General features: G+C 37.4%; 1 protein-coding gene across 1 annotated transcript; it reads left to right on the forward strand.

The window, feature by feature from the left end:
* The first annotated feature begins 5587 nt into the window (after positions 1-5587).
* Positions 5588-9806, forward strand: LOC136747828 (interferon-induced transmembrane protein 1). Its single transcript, XM_066701060.1, has 2 exons — positions 5588-5985; positions 9211-9806. Exons 1-2 carry the CDS (start codon positions 5761-5763, stop codon positions 9403-9405), a joined length of 420 nt encoding a protein of 139 aa, XP_066557157.1. The 5' UTR covers positions 5588-5760; the 3' UTR covers positions 9406-9806.
* The last annotated feature ends 5790 nt before the right edge of the window (positions 9807-15596 follow it).

Genomic DNA, 15596 nt, shown 5'->3' on the forward strand with positions numbered 1-15596 from the left:
TATAAATTGGAAGTTGTAAAATGTATTATATCTTGAATTGCTTTGTTTAATGTAAATTTGAATTTGTAATGTTTGATGCCTTGTAGTTAACTGTATTCTTGCACTTTGTATTGCACTTATGTTGTAAGTCTCCGTGGATAAGGGCATCTGCAAAGAAATAAAAATATGTGTTCGTATGTGTTGTTTTTTGTTTTGTTTTTAATTATCAGCTGTGTTGGTTTGTTTTAAATTATAAGCCAAATTGAATGTGTATGCAGATGTTTGTTGAAAAATCTCTTTGGCTAAAAATATTAAACATTAGGATAGTATAAAATAATAATACATTGGAAAGAACTCTGATATATTCTGGCCTTATAAATACTGCAATGACACAACTAGTATTTTATAACAGTTTTTAATGGGCATATTATGAATTCAAATGAACTTTTCTGTTATTGACTATGTTTTTTCCCAAGGAAAGACAACCGTTGTTCATTCTCAGTGTTGTACCGAACTACTGAACTATCAAACTATCTGTTCCTTGCAGATCCACACAAAAGATTGTTAATGTCATACAGGTCATATTTAGAGTTTAAGCAGTATAGATAAAGCAGTAATACACCCAGATTAAAATGACAAGACCCAACAGGGTCAGTCTCCTCACAGACTAAACTCCCCAGTCATTCACCCTATTGTGAGAAAGCGATTATTTTAAAGTGCCAGTCAGAAGTCTCTAATTGACAGCCATGTAGTGCACCAGCATTTGGAAGAAATTACTTTTCTGCCTCCGCACACCATCCCTTTGCAACATAACTTGAGTTAAGAAACTATGGAAATTCTTTGTAGAACGTAATTTTATGCTTCACCGTTGGCTGACACATTCCTGAATGGCAAAAGAACAGTCCCCTCTGCTGTGTAACATTATAGGGTCATTTATTGCATCTAAAATTGTAGTATACACTGACAAATGAATCACTATTGCCATGTACAATCTTGTAAAACCCAGCACTGCACACATCAGGGCTTCACTGTATGTAAGACATTTGGAGTCAGCAAGACAACTGTTTATGTATGCATATGCAGTTTGTAGGGCCAGTCGAGACAATAAGATACCATATTGATGAGTGCTTTTTATATTGAAAACTTCAATTTTTGTATCAACCCATGTGGAAACCAAATGTATTTAGTTGTTTGATAGCTAAAAATTTACCAAATTACTACTTTATTAAATGTTTAATCAGATTTACTGTATCATACTGTTTTTTATGTGCTTACATTGGCTGTGCAAAAATAAAGTTTGATGGAAACATAGAAACTTTGTGAATACAAAAATAATAAATCTCTCTTACTTTTTTAAATTGTTGGTGGAAACGGGCTTTCATAATTGGAATTTATCATAAAACAACAGCAGCAGCCAGATCCACCTGGCCATCCTAGGTGCTTCTAAGTCCTTGGTTCCAAATGCCAAGGCTTGTACTAATGCCAAACAACAATTGAATGCAGTTTGTAATGTATGCAATTGTTTTTTCGACAAACACTAATTCTCTATACAGGTTCCCTGAGAAGCAAGCAACCAGCCTCCCATGGTTTCCACGGCAACCCAGTCATAAAATAAAATAAATTAATTAAAAATTAAAAATTAAAGACAGCTGTGGTACTGGATCTGACCCGTTATTTATAGTCTGACATACAAAAAGTTGTCCGTCAAGGACATGGCACTTTTTATTAATAATGTATTAATTATTATTATTATTATTATTATTATTATTATTATTATTATTACACCTTGGATCTGTTAAAATCGCACTAAGTACACTAAGCCATTACATCACTTCCTGTTTCACAAGGGTATAAAAAAACACACATGCAATATCCCTTTGTCATCCAACACCATGAAGAAAACAAAAGAACTGGCAGTTCAAAAGAGACAGATGGTCGTAGACCTAAATTTGGTAATGGCTACAAGAAGATCTACAAATGATTGAATATACCACTGAGCACTGTCAGGGAAATTATTAACAAATTCAAAAGATATGGAACAGTTGATGAGTGCTTTTTATATTGAAAACTTCAATTTTTGTATCAACCCATGTGGAAACCAAATGTATTTAGTTGTTTGATAGCTAAAAATTTACCAAATTACTACTTTATTAAATGTTTAATCAGATTTAATGTATCATACTGTTTTTTATGTGCTTACATTGGCTGTGCAAAAATAAAGTTTGATGGAAACATAGAAACTTTGTGAATACAAAAATAATAAATCTCTCTTACTTTTTTAAATTGTTGGTGGAAACGGGCTTTCATAATTGGAATTTATCATAAAACAACAGCAGCAGCCAGATCCACCTGGCCATCCTAGGTGCTTCTAAGTCCTTGGTTCCAAATGCCAAGGCTTGTACTAATGCCAAACAACAATTGAATGCAGTTTGTAATGTATGCAATTGTTTTTTCGACAAACACTAATTCTCTATACAGGTTCCCTGAGAAGCAAGCAACCAGCCTCCCATGGTTTCCACGGCAACCCAGTCATAAAATAAAATAAATTAATTAAAAATTAAAAATTAAAGACGGCTGTGGTACTGGATCTGACCCGTTATGTATAGTCTGACATACAAAAAGTTGTCCGTCAAGGACATGGCACTTTTTATTAATAATGTATTAATTATTATTATTATTATTATTATTATTATTATTATTATTATTATTATTATTATTATTACACCTTGGATCTGTTAAAATCGCACTAAGTACACTAAGCCATTACATCACTTCCTGTTTCACAAGGGTATAAAAAAACACACATGCAATATCCCTTTGTCATCCAACACCATGAAGAAAACAAAAGAACTGGCAGTTCAAAAGAGACAGATGGTCGTAGACCTAAATTTGGTAATGGCTACAAGAAGATCTACAAATGATTGAATATACCACTGAGCACTGTCAGGGAAATTATTAACAAATTCAAAAGATATGGAACAGTTGAAAACTTGACAGGTAGAGGACGCAAATACATTTTGCCCTTAGAATAGGGAGGAGGATGGTGAGAGAAGCAACAAAATCCCCAAGAATCACTGTGAAAGAATTGCAGGCATTGGTGGCATCTTGGGGTCACCAGGTTTCAAAAAGCACCATCAGATACCACCTCCACAACCACAGGATCTTTGGAAGGGTTGCCAGAAGAAAGCCCTTTCTGACCCCAAGATACAAGCGCTTGGAGTTTGCCAAATGTCGTTTAAATTATGACTGGAAGAAGGTGCTTGGGTCAGATGAGACCAAAATTTTGTCAGATACAGCATCGTCATATTTGGCGTCGAAACAGAGAAGCATACAAGGAGAGGCACCTCATACCCACGTTGAAATATGGTGGTGGGTCAGTGATGTTCTGGGGCTGTTTAACTTCCAGAGGTCCAGGGCCACTGGTTAAGATTGATGGCATAATGAATTCCACCAAGTATCAGGCAATTTTGGCTGACAATCTGGTTGCCTCTGCCAGAAGGCTGGGACTTGGCTGTAGGTGACCTTTCCAACAAGACAATGACCCAAAACATACCTCAAGGTTCACACAGAAATGGTTCTGTGACAACAAAATCAATGTTCTGCCATGGCCATCTCGCCGGACCTCAATCCAATCGAAAACCTGTGCGCTGAGTTGAAGAGGGCAGTTGATAAGCGCAAACCCAAGAATGTGAAGGATCTTGAAAGGATCTGCATAGAGGAATGGTCCAAAATCCCTCCAAATGTGTTCCTTAACCTTGTCAAATATTACAGGAAAAGACTCTGCTATGCTGCTATCCTTGCCAGAGGTGGTTGCACGAAGTACTAAATGAGTAGTGCCAATAATTATGAAACTTGATTTTGGTGAAATGTATTTTGTATTAAATAATTATATGATTTTGGGTGGTTCCATTGAAACAATAAAGTACAGTATTTCTCACATGTTGGTATTTTGAGTTTATCTCTATAATTATATTGTTTATATTTTTTGTATTGGTTGTGCATTGCCAGTCAGGGGTGACTTTTGGAGCCCACTGTACCTCCTCAACATTATTATTATTATTATTATTATTATTATTATTATTATTATTATTATTATTATTATTACTCATATTCATATTATACATTTTATTTATAACGTGATCTTATTATACCCGCGGGCTACACTGAAGCAAGCGTCAAACCAGACACAGTAAAAAGACAAGCAGGAAACAAGCAGGATAGCCAATTAAGGAGCAAGCAATAAAAAAGTTTAGGAGGATTTAAAAACTTGCAACTAACAGAGATCCTTAAAAGCTTATTTTAAAAGGTAATTTTTAAGAAATTGTCGGTCTATATTTATTTGCACTGTTGTATAATTATTCGTAGTTAGACACGCAGATCATAAGCTTTTCCAATCCACGTCTTGCTCTCGTGTTTCATTGGTCGGTGTCATTTTTAAGGCACGTCAAATCAGATCGATTCGAACTCGTTTCACAGGTGACTGGCCACCTGGTTTGCACAACTTTACACTTTGTTCATTTTAATCTGATGCTCTCCCTCTTGTGCTATTCTTTGTTTTGCTAATCTATTAACTACCTATACATGATCACATTTAGAGCAGATAGCTGGAGGTGCAGTTATCTCAGGCAACTTTCACGATTTACAAGAGTACAGTAGAATCGATATGATATGAAATACTATATTGGAAATATATTATAGAGTGGATTACATATGTATTCACCCCTTTTGGACATTTTTTAGTGTTACAATCTGGAACTAAAGATTTAATTTATATATTATAATAGACATAATTTCATTTAGTATTACATAATGTTAATGTTGGGAAAAAATCTATTATATTTTATTAATTACTACAAATTAAAAAAAACTGCATATGTATTCACCCCCTTTGCTATGACACACTTAATAAGCTGTGTTGCAGCCAGTTACCTTCAATTGGGCAATAAACAAATATCTCAAACTTTGAAAACCCCTGGTCGCCATTTTCCTTATAATACAAAAGCATTCAGTATCAATGTCTGGGGCAGCTTTATTACTGTGTTCAAAACTCAACACGCTAATTGCCATTCTTCGATAACAGCATGAATGAAAATATGATTATTATGATCCAGTAAAAAGTATAGAATCAAAGGAGGTTTCTAATAAAGGTGCACACTACTATATACACTACCACATATCTTTATATTATTATTATTATTATTATTATTATTATTATTATTATTATTATTATTATTATAATAGAGCACATGGTTTTTGTCAATTAATTACAGCGAAGAGCTAAGTTTCGTTTTCCTTTGATGTTCGCAGATGTTTCGTTTTCTGGGAATGAAAAATGGGGGTGTGATTTCGGGAAAGGCAGGACAGTACGTTAATTCCTTATTCGGCAGCGATTAAAGCAATTCTCTCAGGGCGCATTCACGCAGCTAAACTCGAGTTCGCCTTCTAGAAGTGCAGATTTCTGCAGTTGCGCAGATCTGCAGAATTCCACCGATCCCATTGGTGCAGCAGCGCAGAACTGCGGTCATCTGCGTTACATGAGCGAGACACCAGTGCTACCTCTGTAGGCAGGGGTGGAGATTTCTCAGGAGAAATGGGGGTGGGTGGCTTTTTCTAACGGAGACTAGTGAGGGCGAGATCATCATTCTCTTTTCTCTATTTGAAGAGGAGATCCAGCGCTCCGCCTTTCCTAACCTCCCAGACTCTTGTCTAGTGAAAACTGTCCAAGGCACCCGAGCTCTGTTCTTTTGTTAGTCCACGGTTTGCACGAAAGGGATCTCCACTATGGAAAATATCCAGTACTCTCCCGAGTTTCTGCCCATGCAAAGCAACAACTATGAGCGCCTCAAGGAGCCCCGGGCAGTAACCCTGGTCAGCCGCAGCTCGACTGTGGGAAACGCCGCTGCACCTGCCGCGTCGCCCCGCGACCACATAGTCTGGTCTCTCTTCAACACCATGTACATGAACTACTTCTGCCTGGGCTTTATCGCTCTCTATTTCTCCGTCAAGGTTAGTGGCACTTCAGCGCCGCAGTTAACCAGGGTCGTGTTCGTGTAGCGCAGGTGTCCGCAGTTCTGCGCGGATCTGCGCCGCTGCACCAATGGGATCGATGGAATTCTGCAGAACTGCGGGAATCTGCGCCCCAGGAACACGATCTAGAGTTCGGAAGATGTCAAAAAGTTTGTATGGTGGATTTAATTGTTAGTTGTATAATCAAACTTAATTTTATGATCCCATTTAGTTTTGAATGATCAGTTGTATTGACAGACCTATGTATGCATCTCCATACCGTTTGCTCTGGATATATTATAAAACATGTAGTTTAATAATAAATAAAAAAAAGTTAAATTCCACCTATGAGTATAGCGTTCATAAAAAATGTATGTAGAGCCTTTGTGTTCATAATTTTGTTACGAGGTAAAAACAGTATAAGCAGAATAGAAAATGTAAAGTTAAAATAGTATAAGCCTACAGTGTACAAGTTAAAACAAAATAGATCAAGAACAACAACTTAACTAGAACTAGCTGCAATGTTTCTTCCCTATTTCCATGTATGTTCACACCCGTTTCTGATCAAATATTAGGATGGTCGATACATTTTTTAAACATGGATCATGGTTTATTTTAGTAAGCGACATTCCAACTTAAATATCCAAATTACAAGAAACCATCCAGAAATACGCCCCCTGTGCGAAAAAGTCTCCCAGATGAACTTCCTGCAGCCCGCAGGGGGCGTCTCGTCATGCCGTATTAAAGAACTCGGCAAAAGCAATGTCTGATACATTCGTTTATTACATCGCCTCAAATGTATACATCTGTTAGCTTGATTTTGAACTAAAACAACTTGGCATGTTAATGGCTCTGGGCTGCACCAGGGACAGCAGCTCTGCCGACTGCATTAATGTGGATACTTTCTACTGTTAAATTATGTATTTTTCAGAGGGAAGCCAAACCAGGGGGCTGAAATAACCCGTTTCTGAACAGTTTGTGTTATCATAAAAATAAATGCATTTGGAAACCTATACATGTGTTGTTTTGCCATACTTCGTGTAACTTACTGCGGACAGGTCAAAACTCATCTTGTGCACGTTTTTTCTTGGGCCACCGACCCCAAAACATAGCCGAAGACCCCCTTTAGTTAACTTCGTGTCTCAATTTCATTAAGTTATGTAAAATAGGCTATATATTTGTGCGAAATATATTGAAAACATCTATTTACTTATTGTACATTATGATGTTATTTTCAGTTGAAAACGAATATTTGTTTACACATTTACTTATTGAAAATGCTGTAGTACAAGATCACAACACCATTAATTCGGTTTATTTTTCAACCAAGTATGGGATTAGTAATAGAAGGGTTACTATATCTTTATTGTTAAAAAACAAACAAACACAAACAAAGACATATGTTTGTAGTGGGGTTTGAACTTGACTTATCCTCTATTTCAACTAGTCTACAGATCTGCAGTTGCTTTGGGCCAGGGGTGTCCAGCCCTGGTCCTGGAGAGACCCAATCCATCAGGTTTTAGAGGTCACACTCATATCACCAATTTATAAACACCTGGAAGTATTTCATTCTGATCAATGAAGCAGGTCCTAAATTCAGTCCTTTAGAAACTATTGGAGTAATTATCTGAATACCTGCAGCCTCCCAAGGGAAGAATTCACTTGGTTGTCTTGCTTAATTGATTAATAACTTGCATGTGTTCCCAGTATTTAGAAATAGGTGATTTAGGGTGACCTATAAGATTAAGTGGTTTGGTGCTCTCCAGGACAAGGGTTGGACACCCCTGGTTTGGGATAGATTTCTGAATATACCATGTTAACATTCATAACATGGCAATAGGTATTTTGTCAGTTCTCCTTTGTTTCGGATAACATGGAGATGGTTTCTGTAATGGGTTCATCATCTGCACCTCATGAGAAATTAAACCAGATTTTAGTATTTTTCCCCAGTTGTTTTTTTGTTAGATTTTTTTACAAAATGAAGTAGTGATCTGAAGCCCACATCCTAGTTGACAATGGAAATCAAATAGACCAGTTACTGCTTGTGGTAACTGGAAGCCAACTCATTGTTTTATTTCCAGGAACTCGTGTTGAAATAGAATGAAAATGATGGGGAAAAATAAGTGTTCATCAAGTGTAGGCCTACTTCTTTGTTTTAGTTGGAGGATCATCTTACATTTGACGCACTTGCCAAACCTCGCCCCCTGCCCCAGGCTATAGTTGTGTCAGGAAGCATAACAATGAGCTCATTGCCTTAGTTTTAAATAAACATTTTTAAGGTGGGGTGAAAAAAACATTTGATCATTCCCTTATCTGCTAGTCTTTAAAAATCTTGCCTAATTGTAAAGTGTAGATTTAATAAAGGAAAACATGATTCAGAAAAACAAAAGAACCACAACAAATAACGCAACTTATTAAAAGCATACTGTAAATGTTTCCATTACAAATAACCCTCCCTAATCTATCAAAGCTGCACTTTCTTAACCCTATTGCATTTTGTAACACAAGGGTAATGATCCAGTTTTTGCTGCATAATACACACAGTTTCAGTTCTGTAGTTGCAACCTGTTACTCCAAGGTAACAGTCTAATAAACCAATGGCAGGATGCCATTTGATCATAAGATCTTTTTTGTTGTAAGTTGTCAGTAAGAGGACCCTGGAAGCCCTGAGGTGCAATAAAAGTGATGGTTGTCCTGTATGCTTTCATATATAGCAGCTTGGTTCAAAAGTGTTCAGAGGAGTGGTAATTGTAATTGTTAATTTTACTGAAGCTATACTTATGTAGTTTTATTGATTCAGCAGTTGCAAAATGTTACATCCAGCACACATACCTAGAACTGAATTCCCAAAATGCTCATGAGGGGAACAAAAAGTTCTATTTTTTGCAATATAGACCATGTTTAAATAAATTAAATCAAAGAAAACCTTGCTTTACAATTGTTATTATGTGTGCAATAGAGGTTTAAAGTATCCTGTTGCTCAAGTTTAGCAGTGCTAAAGGACAATTACGGACCTAATCATCTCCCAGACCACATTTATGGTGTCCGAAATTAATCTTTTCCTAGCTCATTTCATGACACTTATCATAGATGTTACCATCTGATCATTTTGATCATTAGTGCTTCGTGTTATCTCCTCCGTGTCCTGCAGTCATCGGTTATTTACTGTAAAAGCACTGTGCTAAGACAACATTTGAATTTATTCTGTTTGTTTTCTTTTTCTAGGCACGGGACAGGAAGGTTATTGGAGACTTGGAAGGTGCTTGCGAGTATGGAGCAACAGCCCGCTGTCTCAATCTGACCTCACTCATATTGTTCTTCATTACCTTGGTGATTGTGATCATTTTGGTGTCGGTTGGAGTATTCCAGGTCATACATTTCCAGCAAAATCCGCTTTCCAGAGGAAGTGGTGGTGATTAGAGACGAAGGATTCCATTCTACAAAATTGCTTTAGATATTTTCTTCGTTCTTGTTCCAGTCCAAAGCACTGCTTAACATATTGTACTGACCTCCTTTAAACGTTTGGGAGTTTTGGGGGATTTCTTTTTTGTTTTGCTTCATTGGTTGTGGTTTTGTTGTATCCTTTCCCTGCAATCTCTGCATCTCACATTCTTGTCATTGAACATCTTATCCTGGACTTGAATCCTCATTTCAGTTATTTCTACTACTCTACTTATCTGAATACCTTAACCCAGATTGCTTTGTAAAATGGGTAAAATAGTAAGCTCTGTTTTTATGACAACTATGGAAGAAAGTGAATACAAAAAAAGTTCAAAACCATTAATAACATATAATTGTTGGATTAAATGGTGTTTGCAGAAGCTCTGAACTACTTGTTGTTTTTGTTTTTACTCTTGTGTTTTATTGTTCACTTTATTGTTCACTATTGTTTCTTGGGTGAATCTGTTAACCCCAAGAGGAAGGAGTTGAATTCAGTCCAACATTCCGATGTTTGTGGGCATGTGTAACAAGACTCATGGTAAAATGAGCACATTACAAGTGACTTACTAAGTGACCTCAGAAAAATTAGTACAGTGTTAAGCCTCCTGCGCTTGGAGTCCCAGTCTTTTGGTGTAGTGGGCTTAATACTCTACTGGGTGGAGTTGCTGCGGTGTGTAAATCCAGAGTGGGGCGCTCCGACCTCACCAGCTACACATGCTCATAGGATTTTTTTTTATTTTTTAACCCTGTTCATTCAGTTTTAAGGCAGGTTTTGCAGCAATCAATGGATTTTCCATTAGCAGTGAAGGTAACTACCGTATGCCCTGAATATAAGAGAGTGTACTTTAATAATTTCAGTGTAGGAATGTATTTGGGAAGTTCCCCCCCCAACCCCTCACACACACACACACACACTTATTTTTGGTGATTTCTCTCAAGGATGGTATCGCTCAATGGGATGCAACAAAGGCCCGTGTATAAAGTGGAAGAACAGTTTAAAAATAAATTGAGATTCACCGAGGATATTGACAATGGGCTAGTCTTTCCAAATTGATAGTTTCATCTTCTATTTTACATTTTTCATTCAGAGGACAGATAGATCATACAGTATAGATAATAGGTTCCACTCAAGCCTAACTTATACAGGATACAAAGTGTCTTTTTTTAAGGGAAATGGCATGGGGTTTTACTAAACACTTGGCGAGTGTAAGAATATGTGTGGAAAGTGTTTCTGAATTGATGTGACTACCTGTGCTCAAAAAAAATGGGTACCTTGCAAAGATACCATGATTCTTGTGGTGCAGCCTAGGGTAAATTACTTCAGCAAAGACTTTTTCTGACATACAGTGAGGGAAAAAAGTATTTGATCCCCTGCTGATTTTGTACATTTGCCCACTGACAAAGAAATGATCAGTCTATAATTTTAATGGTAGGTGTATTTTAACAGTGAGAGACAAAATAAGAACAAAAAAATCCAGAAAAACGCATTTCAAAAAAGTTATAAATTGATTTGCATGTTAATGAGGGAAATAAGTATTTGACCCCTTCGACTTAGTACTTTGTGGCAAAACCCTTGTTGGCAATCACAGAGGTCAGACGTTTCTTGTAGTTGGCCACCAGGTTTGCACACATCTCAGGAGGGATTTTGTCCCACTCCTCTTTGCAGATCCTCTCCAAGTCATTAAGGTTTCGAGGCTGACGTTTGGCGACTCGAACCTTCAGCTCCCTCCACAGATTTTCTATGGGATTAAGGTCTGGAGACTGGCTAGGCCACTCCAGGACCTTAATATGTTTCTTCTTGAGCTACTCCTTTGTTGCCTTGGCTGTGTGTTTTGGGTCATTGTCATGCTGGAATACCCATCCACGACCCATTTTCAATGCCCTGGCTGAGGGAAGGATGTTCTCACCCAAGACTTGATGGTACATGGCCCCGTCTGTCGTCCCTTTGATGTGGTGCAGTTGTCCTCTCCCCTTAGGGGAAAAGCACCCCCAAAGCATAATGTTTCCACCTCCATGTTTGACGGTGGGGATGGTGTTCTTGGGGTCATTCCTCCTCCTCCAAACACGGCGAGTTGAGTTGATGCCAAAGATTTTGGTCTCATCTGACCACAACACTTTCACCCAGTTCTCCTCTGAATCATTCAGATGTTCATTGGCAAACTTCAGACGGGTCTGTACATGTGCTTTCTTGAGCAGGGGGACTTTGCGGGCGCTGCAGGATTTCAGTCCTTCACGGTGTAGTGTGTTACCAATTGATTTCTTGGTGACTATGGTCCCAGCTGCCTTGAGATCATTAACAAGATCCTCCCGTGTAGTTCTGGGCTGATTCCTCACCGTTCTCATGATCATTGAAACTCCACGAGGTGAGATCTTGCATGGAGCCCCAGACTGAGGGAGACTGACAGTTATTTTGTGTTTCTTCCATTTGCGAATAATTGCACCAACTGTTGTCACCTTCTCACCAAGCTGCTTGGCGATGGTCTTGTAGCCCATTCCAGCCTTGTGTAGGTCTACAATCTTGTCCCTGACATCCTTGGACGGCTCTTTGGTCTTGGCCATGGTGGAGAGTTTGGAATCTGATTGATTGATTGCTTCTGTGGACAGGTGTCTTTTATACAGGTAACGAGCTGAGATTAGGAGCACTCCCTTTAAGAGAGTGCTCCTAATCTCAGCTCGTTACCTGTATAAAAGACACCTGGGAGCCAGAAATCTTGCTGATTGATAGGGGATCAAATACTTATTTCCCTCATTAACATGCAAATCAATTCATAACTTTTTTGAAATGCGTTTTCCTGGATTTTTGTTTTGTTATTCTGTCTCTCACTGTTAAAATACACCTACCATTAAAATTATAGACTGATCATTTCTTTGTCAGTGGGCAAACGTACAAAATCAGCAGGGGATCAAATACTTTTTTCCCTCACTGTATAGTGTGGGCACAACTGCAGCAACAGAACTGAAGACCTAGATAATCTGTGGCTTGGGGCAATGAAAAGGAAACTCTAGCTGTGGAAATTCCGATCAGGCTGTGGGCTGGGTAACTTTGATGTGGGCCAGGGAGATGCTAAATTGCAGAAACCATATCTGTGTGTCCTTCCATCCTTCTTATTTATGATCTCTTAGAAATGGATGAGAAAAGATGCTTAAACATGCCATACTCGGGCATTGGAGAGATGTGATCTGTATTTTTAATTATGAATGTCAAGCCTTGCTTACATTCAAAAGTCTGAAGGAGTGTGAACTGAACCTTCTTTGGCTCTCATTCTACCCAGGGAAGTGTAATGTAGTGTTGTCTGGTTTATGTCTCTTAAATGACATGCTGTGATGCCATGCTGGTGTTTTTTATTTCTTCTGTCTTTAATCTTAAAGCAGTTTCATCAACCGGGTTTGGATTGGATTTGGATAATCTTATTGTTATGTATCCCAGTGTGCTACATGCTGCCAAACACTTCCTTTAAGAAATATACGGACTTGTGTAACAAGCAGATGGAAAAACTGAGTCTCTTTAGAGGGCTGTAGTGTTTTACACATGATGCAGACACAGGCCACATATTCACATTCTCTAAACTGACAAATATGGGGCTTTCCTTGGATAATAAGTGAAAACACTGACCAATATACAGATTAAATTTTTGTATGTTATTTTATTTTGTATGTTTTTGTATGTGTATTTTTTTGTAACCACTGGAGACTTTAAAATAAGGTGATAACTCACTTAATTAGGTACTAACTTATTTTACACATAATGTCTTTCAAGCAAACAAAACTCTTACCTACATAGGGAGGGGAAATTACAAACTTGTACCTTTTTATTTATTTATAAGGAGTAGAAAGTGGCTCTGGACAATAAATTAAATCTCATTCAGGTGCAAGTTTGTAATTCCCAGGGAGATTCAAGTTTTGATTTGGACAGATCTGATGACACCCTTGCATGGTGTGGTTACACACTGCTTGGAATAGAGTAAATTACCCTTTAGTCAAGTCAGACAACATGTTGTGTGTTGGAGTTGGATCTTATGTTCCGAGTTTAGAACAATTCATATTAACCGAAGAGGCAAGGTTGAGAGATACAGGAGAGGTATGCAGCTTGTACTTATTCAATCAAAACTAGAACAATGTTTTGCAATAGGCTTTGGAATATGTAGTGCACCTTTGATGATTTAAAGAAGGAAGAATTCTCCACAAGCTGCTACAATGAAAATGCTTATAGGAGGAAAGCACACAGGAGAATTCCTTAAAAGTATGGTTTACTAATATTTATTATTTATTGATGACCAATGTAAATTATAATTAACATTTTAAGGGTTAAAAGGAATCTATTTCCAGCAGTATTATGGTCCATATTTTGCTTTTAACTTTTTATTCATTACAGATTTCTGAAAAATGCCTAAAATGTTTCACATCCGTTCTAATTGTTAGTGTTTGCTTATATTCCGCTTTAAAATCTGGCAAGTGCAAATTATCTTTTGTCCCCTGTCCCACTGAAACTTGAAGGTGTAAAATGGCATTTGAGACAAAAGAATAATACTGAAAGGCTAAATAGGAGTGTCAGTGTTTGTCTGCTCATAATTTGATAAGCCATCACAACAATTGCAGAGAATAAAATAGGCTCCATTATATGAGGCTTGTATCTGTTTGGCAGGGGCAGATGCTATTCAAGCTGGATACAATGAAAGCTTTTAATATGACTAGAATGTTTATTCAAATAACATGGCACAGATAGCATTAGGGAGCATCAATCTATATTACAGGGTTACACATTATACACCATCAAAGTTTTGGTATGACAGGGTCATAAACATGCCAATGACGAACGCACAATGGGCAACGTGGAAGGAATCTTACAGTGATTTGAGTTGTCGTCATTTTTATTTAATCAGGCATTTATTTTTCCATAAACGAACATAAAAAGCAAAATGATTTTGCCTTATACGATCCTGAAAGCTCTGTTTTCTATTTCGAAAGACAAGGAATGTAGAACACTGGGGTGAGGGAGGACACAGAGGCACCCTGTTGGGGGAGGAAGTTGGAAACTCTACATATATGGCCCTCAAACTATAAGGAGATGAAGAATCAAATCTCAAGCCAAAGCAACAGCTACAGTAAATTAAAGAAAACCACCACCATCTCAAAACCCAAAAGAGAGCCTTCACTCAGCATACTCCAAAATCTAACACTTGAAAATCACAACCCTTCACTCAATCTTTCATAAGGGTAGAGATGACCACCCAAGGGTCCGATAGGCTGATTGTCCAACCAACTACTAAAACAGTTGGTTTCACAGACCTTCATTAGCTTTGGACAGCCCCAACTAAACTAAATGTGGGTAGTCCAAAACTAGTGCTAATCTGAGTGAAATTTCAAAGAATCAATTTCATGACTTTCCTTTTTATGATCACATTTAGTTTAGTGCACTGTATTATACAGATCATTGAGATTTCTATACAAAAATGAAAAATCATACATTACAAATAATGAATTCTTAACTGAAAGGAAAGAGTTTAGTAGTTTTTATAGGACCCAGTGACACCAACAAGCTTATGACTTCTGGGTTTAATGCAGGCCAGAGCAGAACTTAAAAATCAAGTACAAAAAAACTAATATTTCCAAATATTGTCATAAAATTGCAGTGTACTGCTGTTTTTTTTTTAGTTTTTTTTCTTTACATTTTGTTTTGGTTAGGCTAGTGGTAAGTAAACAATGTCATTTAAAACCGACAGTAAGTGTGTATATTTATTTGTGTATATTAAACTCTACCTACTGTGGCACAGTATATGTTGTGGTGTAGGACGCCTGCGGTGACTCAGACTGGAGGACGACTACCAAAGATCCTCTGTTTAGTTAGATAGTGTAGATATAGGATCCTTGGGACTGTGGTTCTTGCAACAACAACAAAAAGGACTGACCCTGATTTCTAAAATAGGTTTGATTTTGCTTTTAGTCTTCCAAGTCCAAGACTCATTGTTTACATTAGTGCTTCACCCTGCATATACTAATTTGGCTTAAACCACGTAAAAACTACTTTCATAAAACTTCAACCCATATATAAGTTATTGTTTTCTGATATTTTTCAGAATAGCTGTAAACGTAAATGGAGTAGTAGCATTACAATCAAATACTGATACATGTGGGTAATGCCTTGTGACTTCAACTTGATACTCTAAATTCCA

This window comes from Amia ocellicauda, chromosome 4 (genome assembly GCF_036373705.1).
Source record: "Amia ocellicauda isolate fAmiCal2 chromosome 4, fAmiCal2.hap1, whole genome shotgun sequence".
Classification (NCBI taxonomy): Eukaryota; Metazoa; Chordata; class Actinopteri; order Amiiformes; family Amiidae; genus Amia; species Amia ocellicauda.

What these genes read in the sequence shown, in the direction of transcription:
- LOC136747828 (XM_066701060.1), top strand. Translation starts at nt 5,761, where the DNA reads ATGGAAAATATCCAGTACTCTCCCGAGTTTCTGCCCATGCAAAGCAAC. An exon ending in CTCTCTATTTCTCCGTCAAG is followed by an intron (nt 5,986 to 9,210) that starts GTTAGTGGCACT and finishes TTCTTTTTCTAG; the next exon opens with GCACGGGACAGGAAGGTTAT.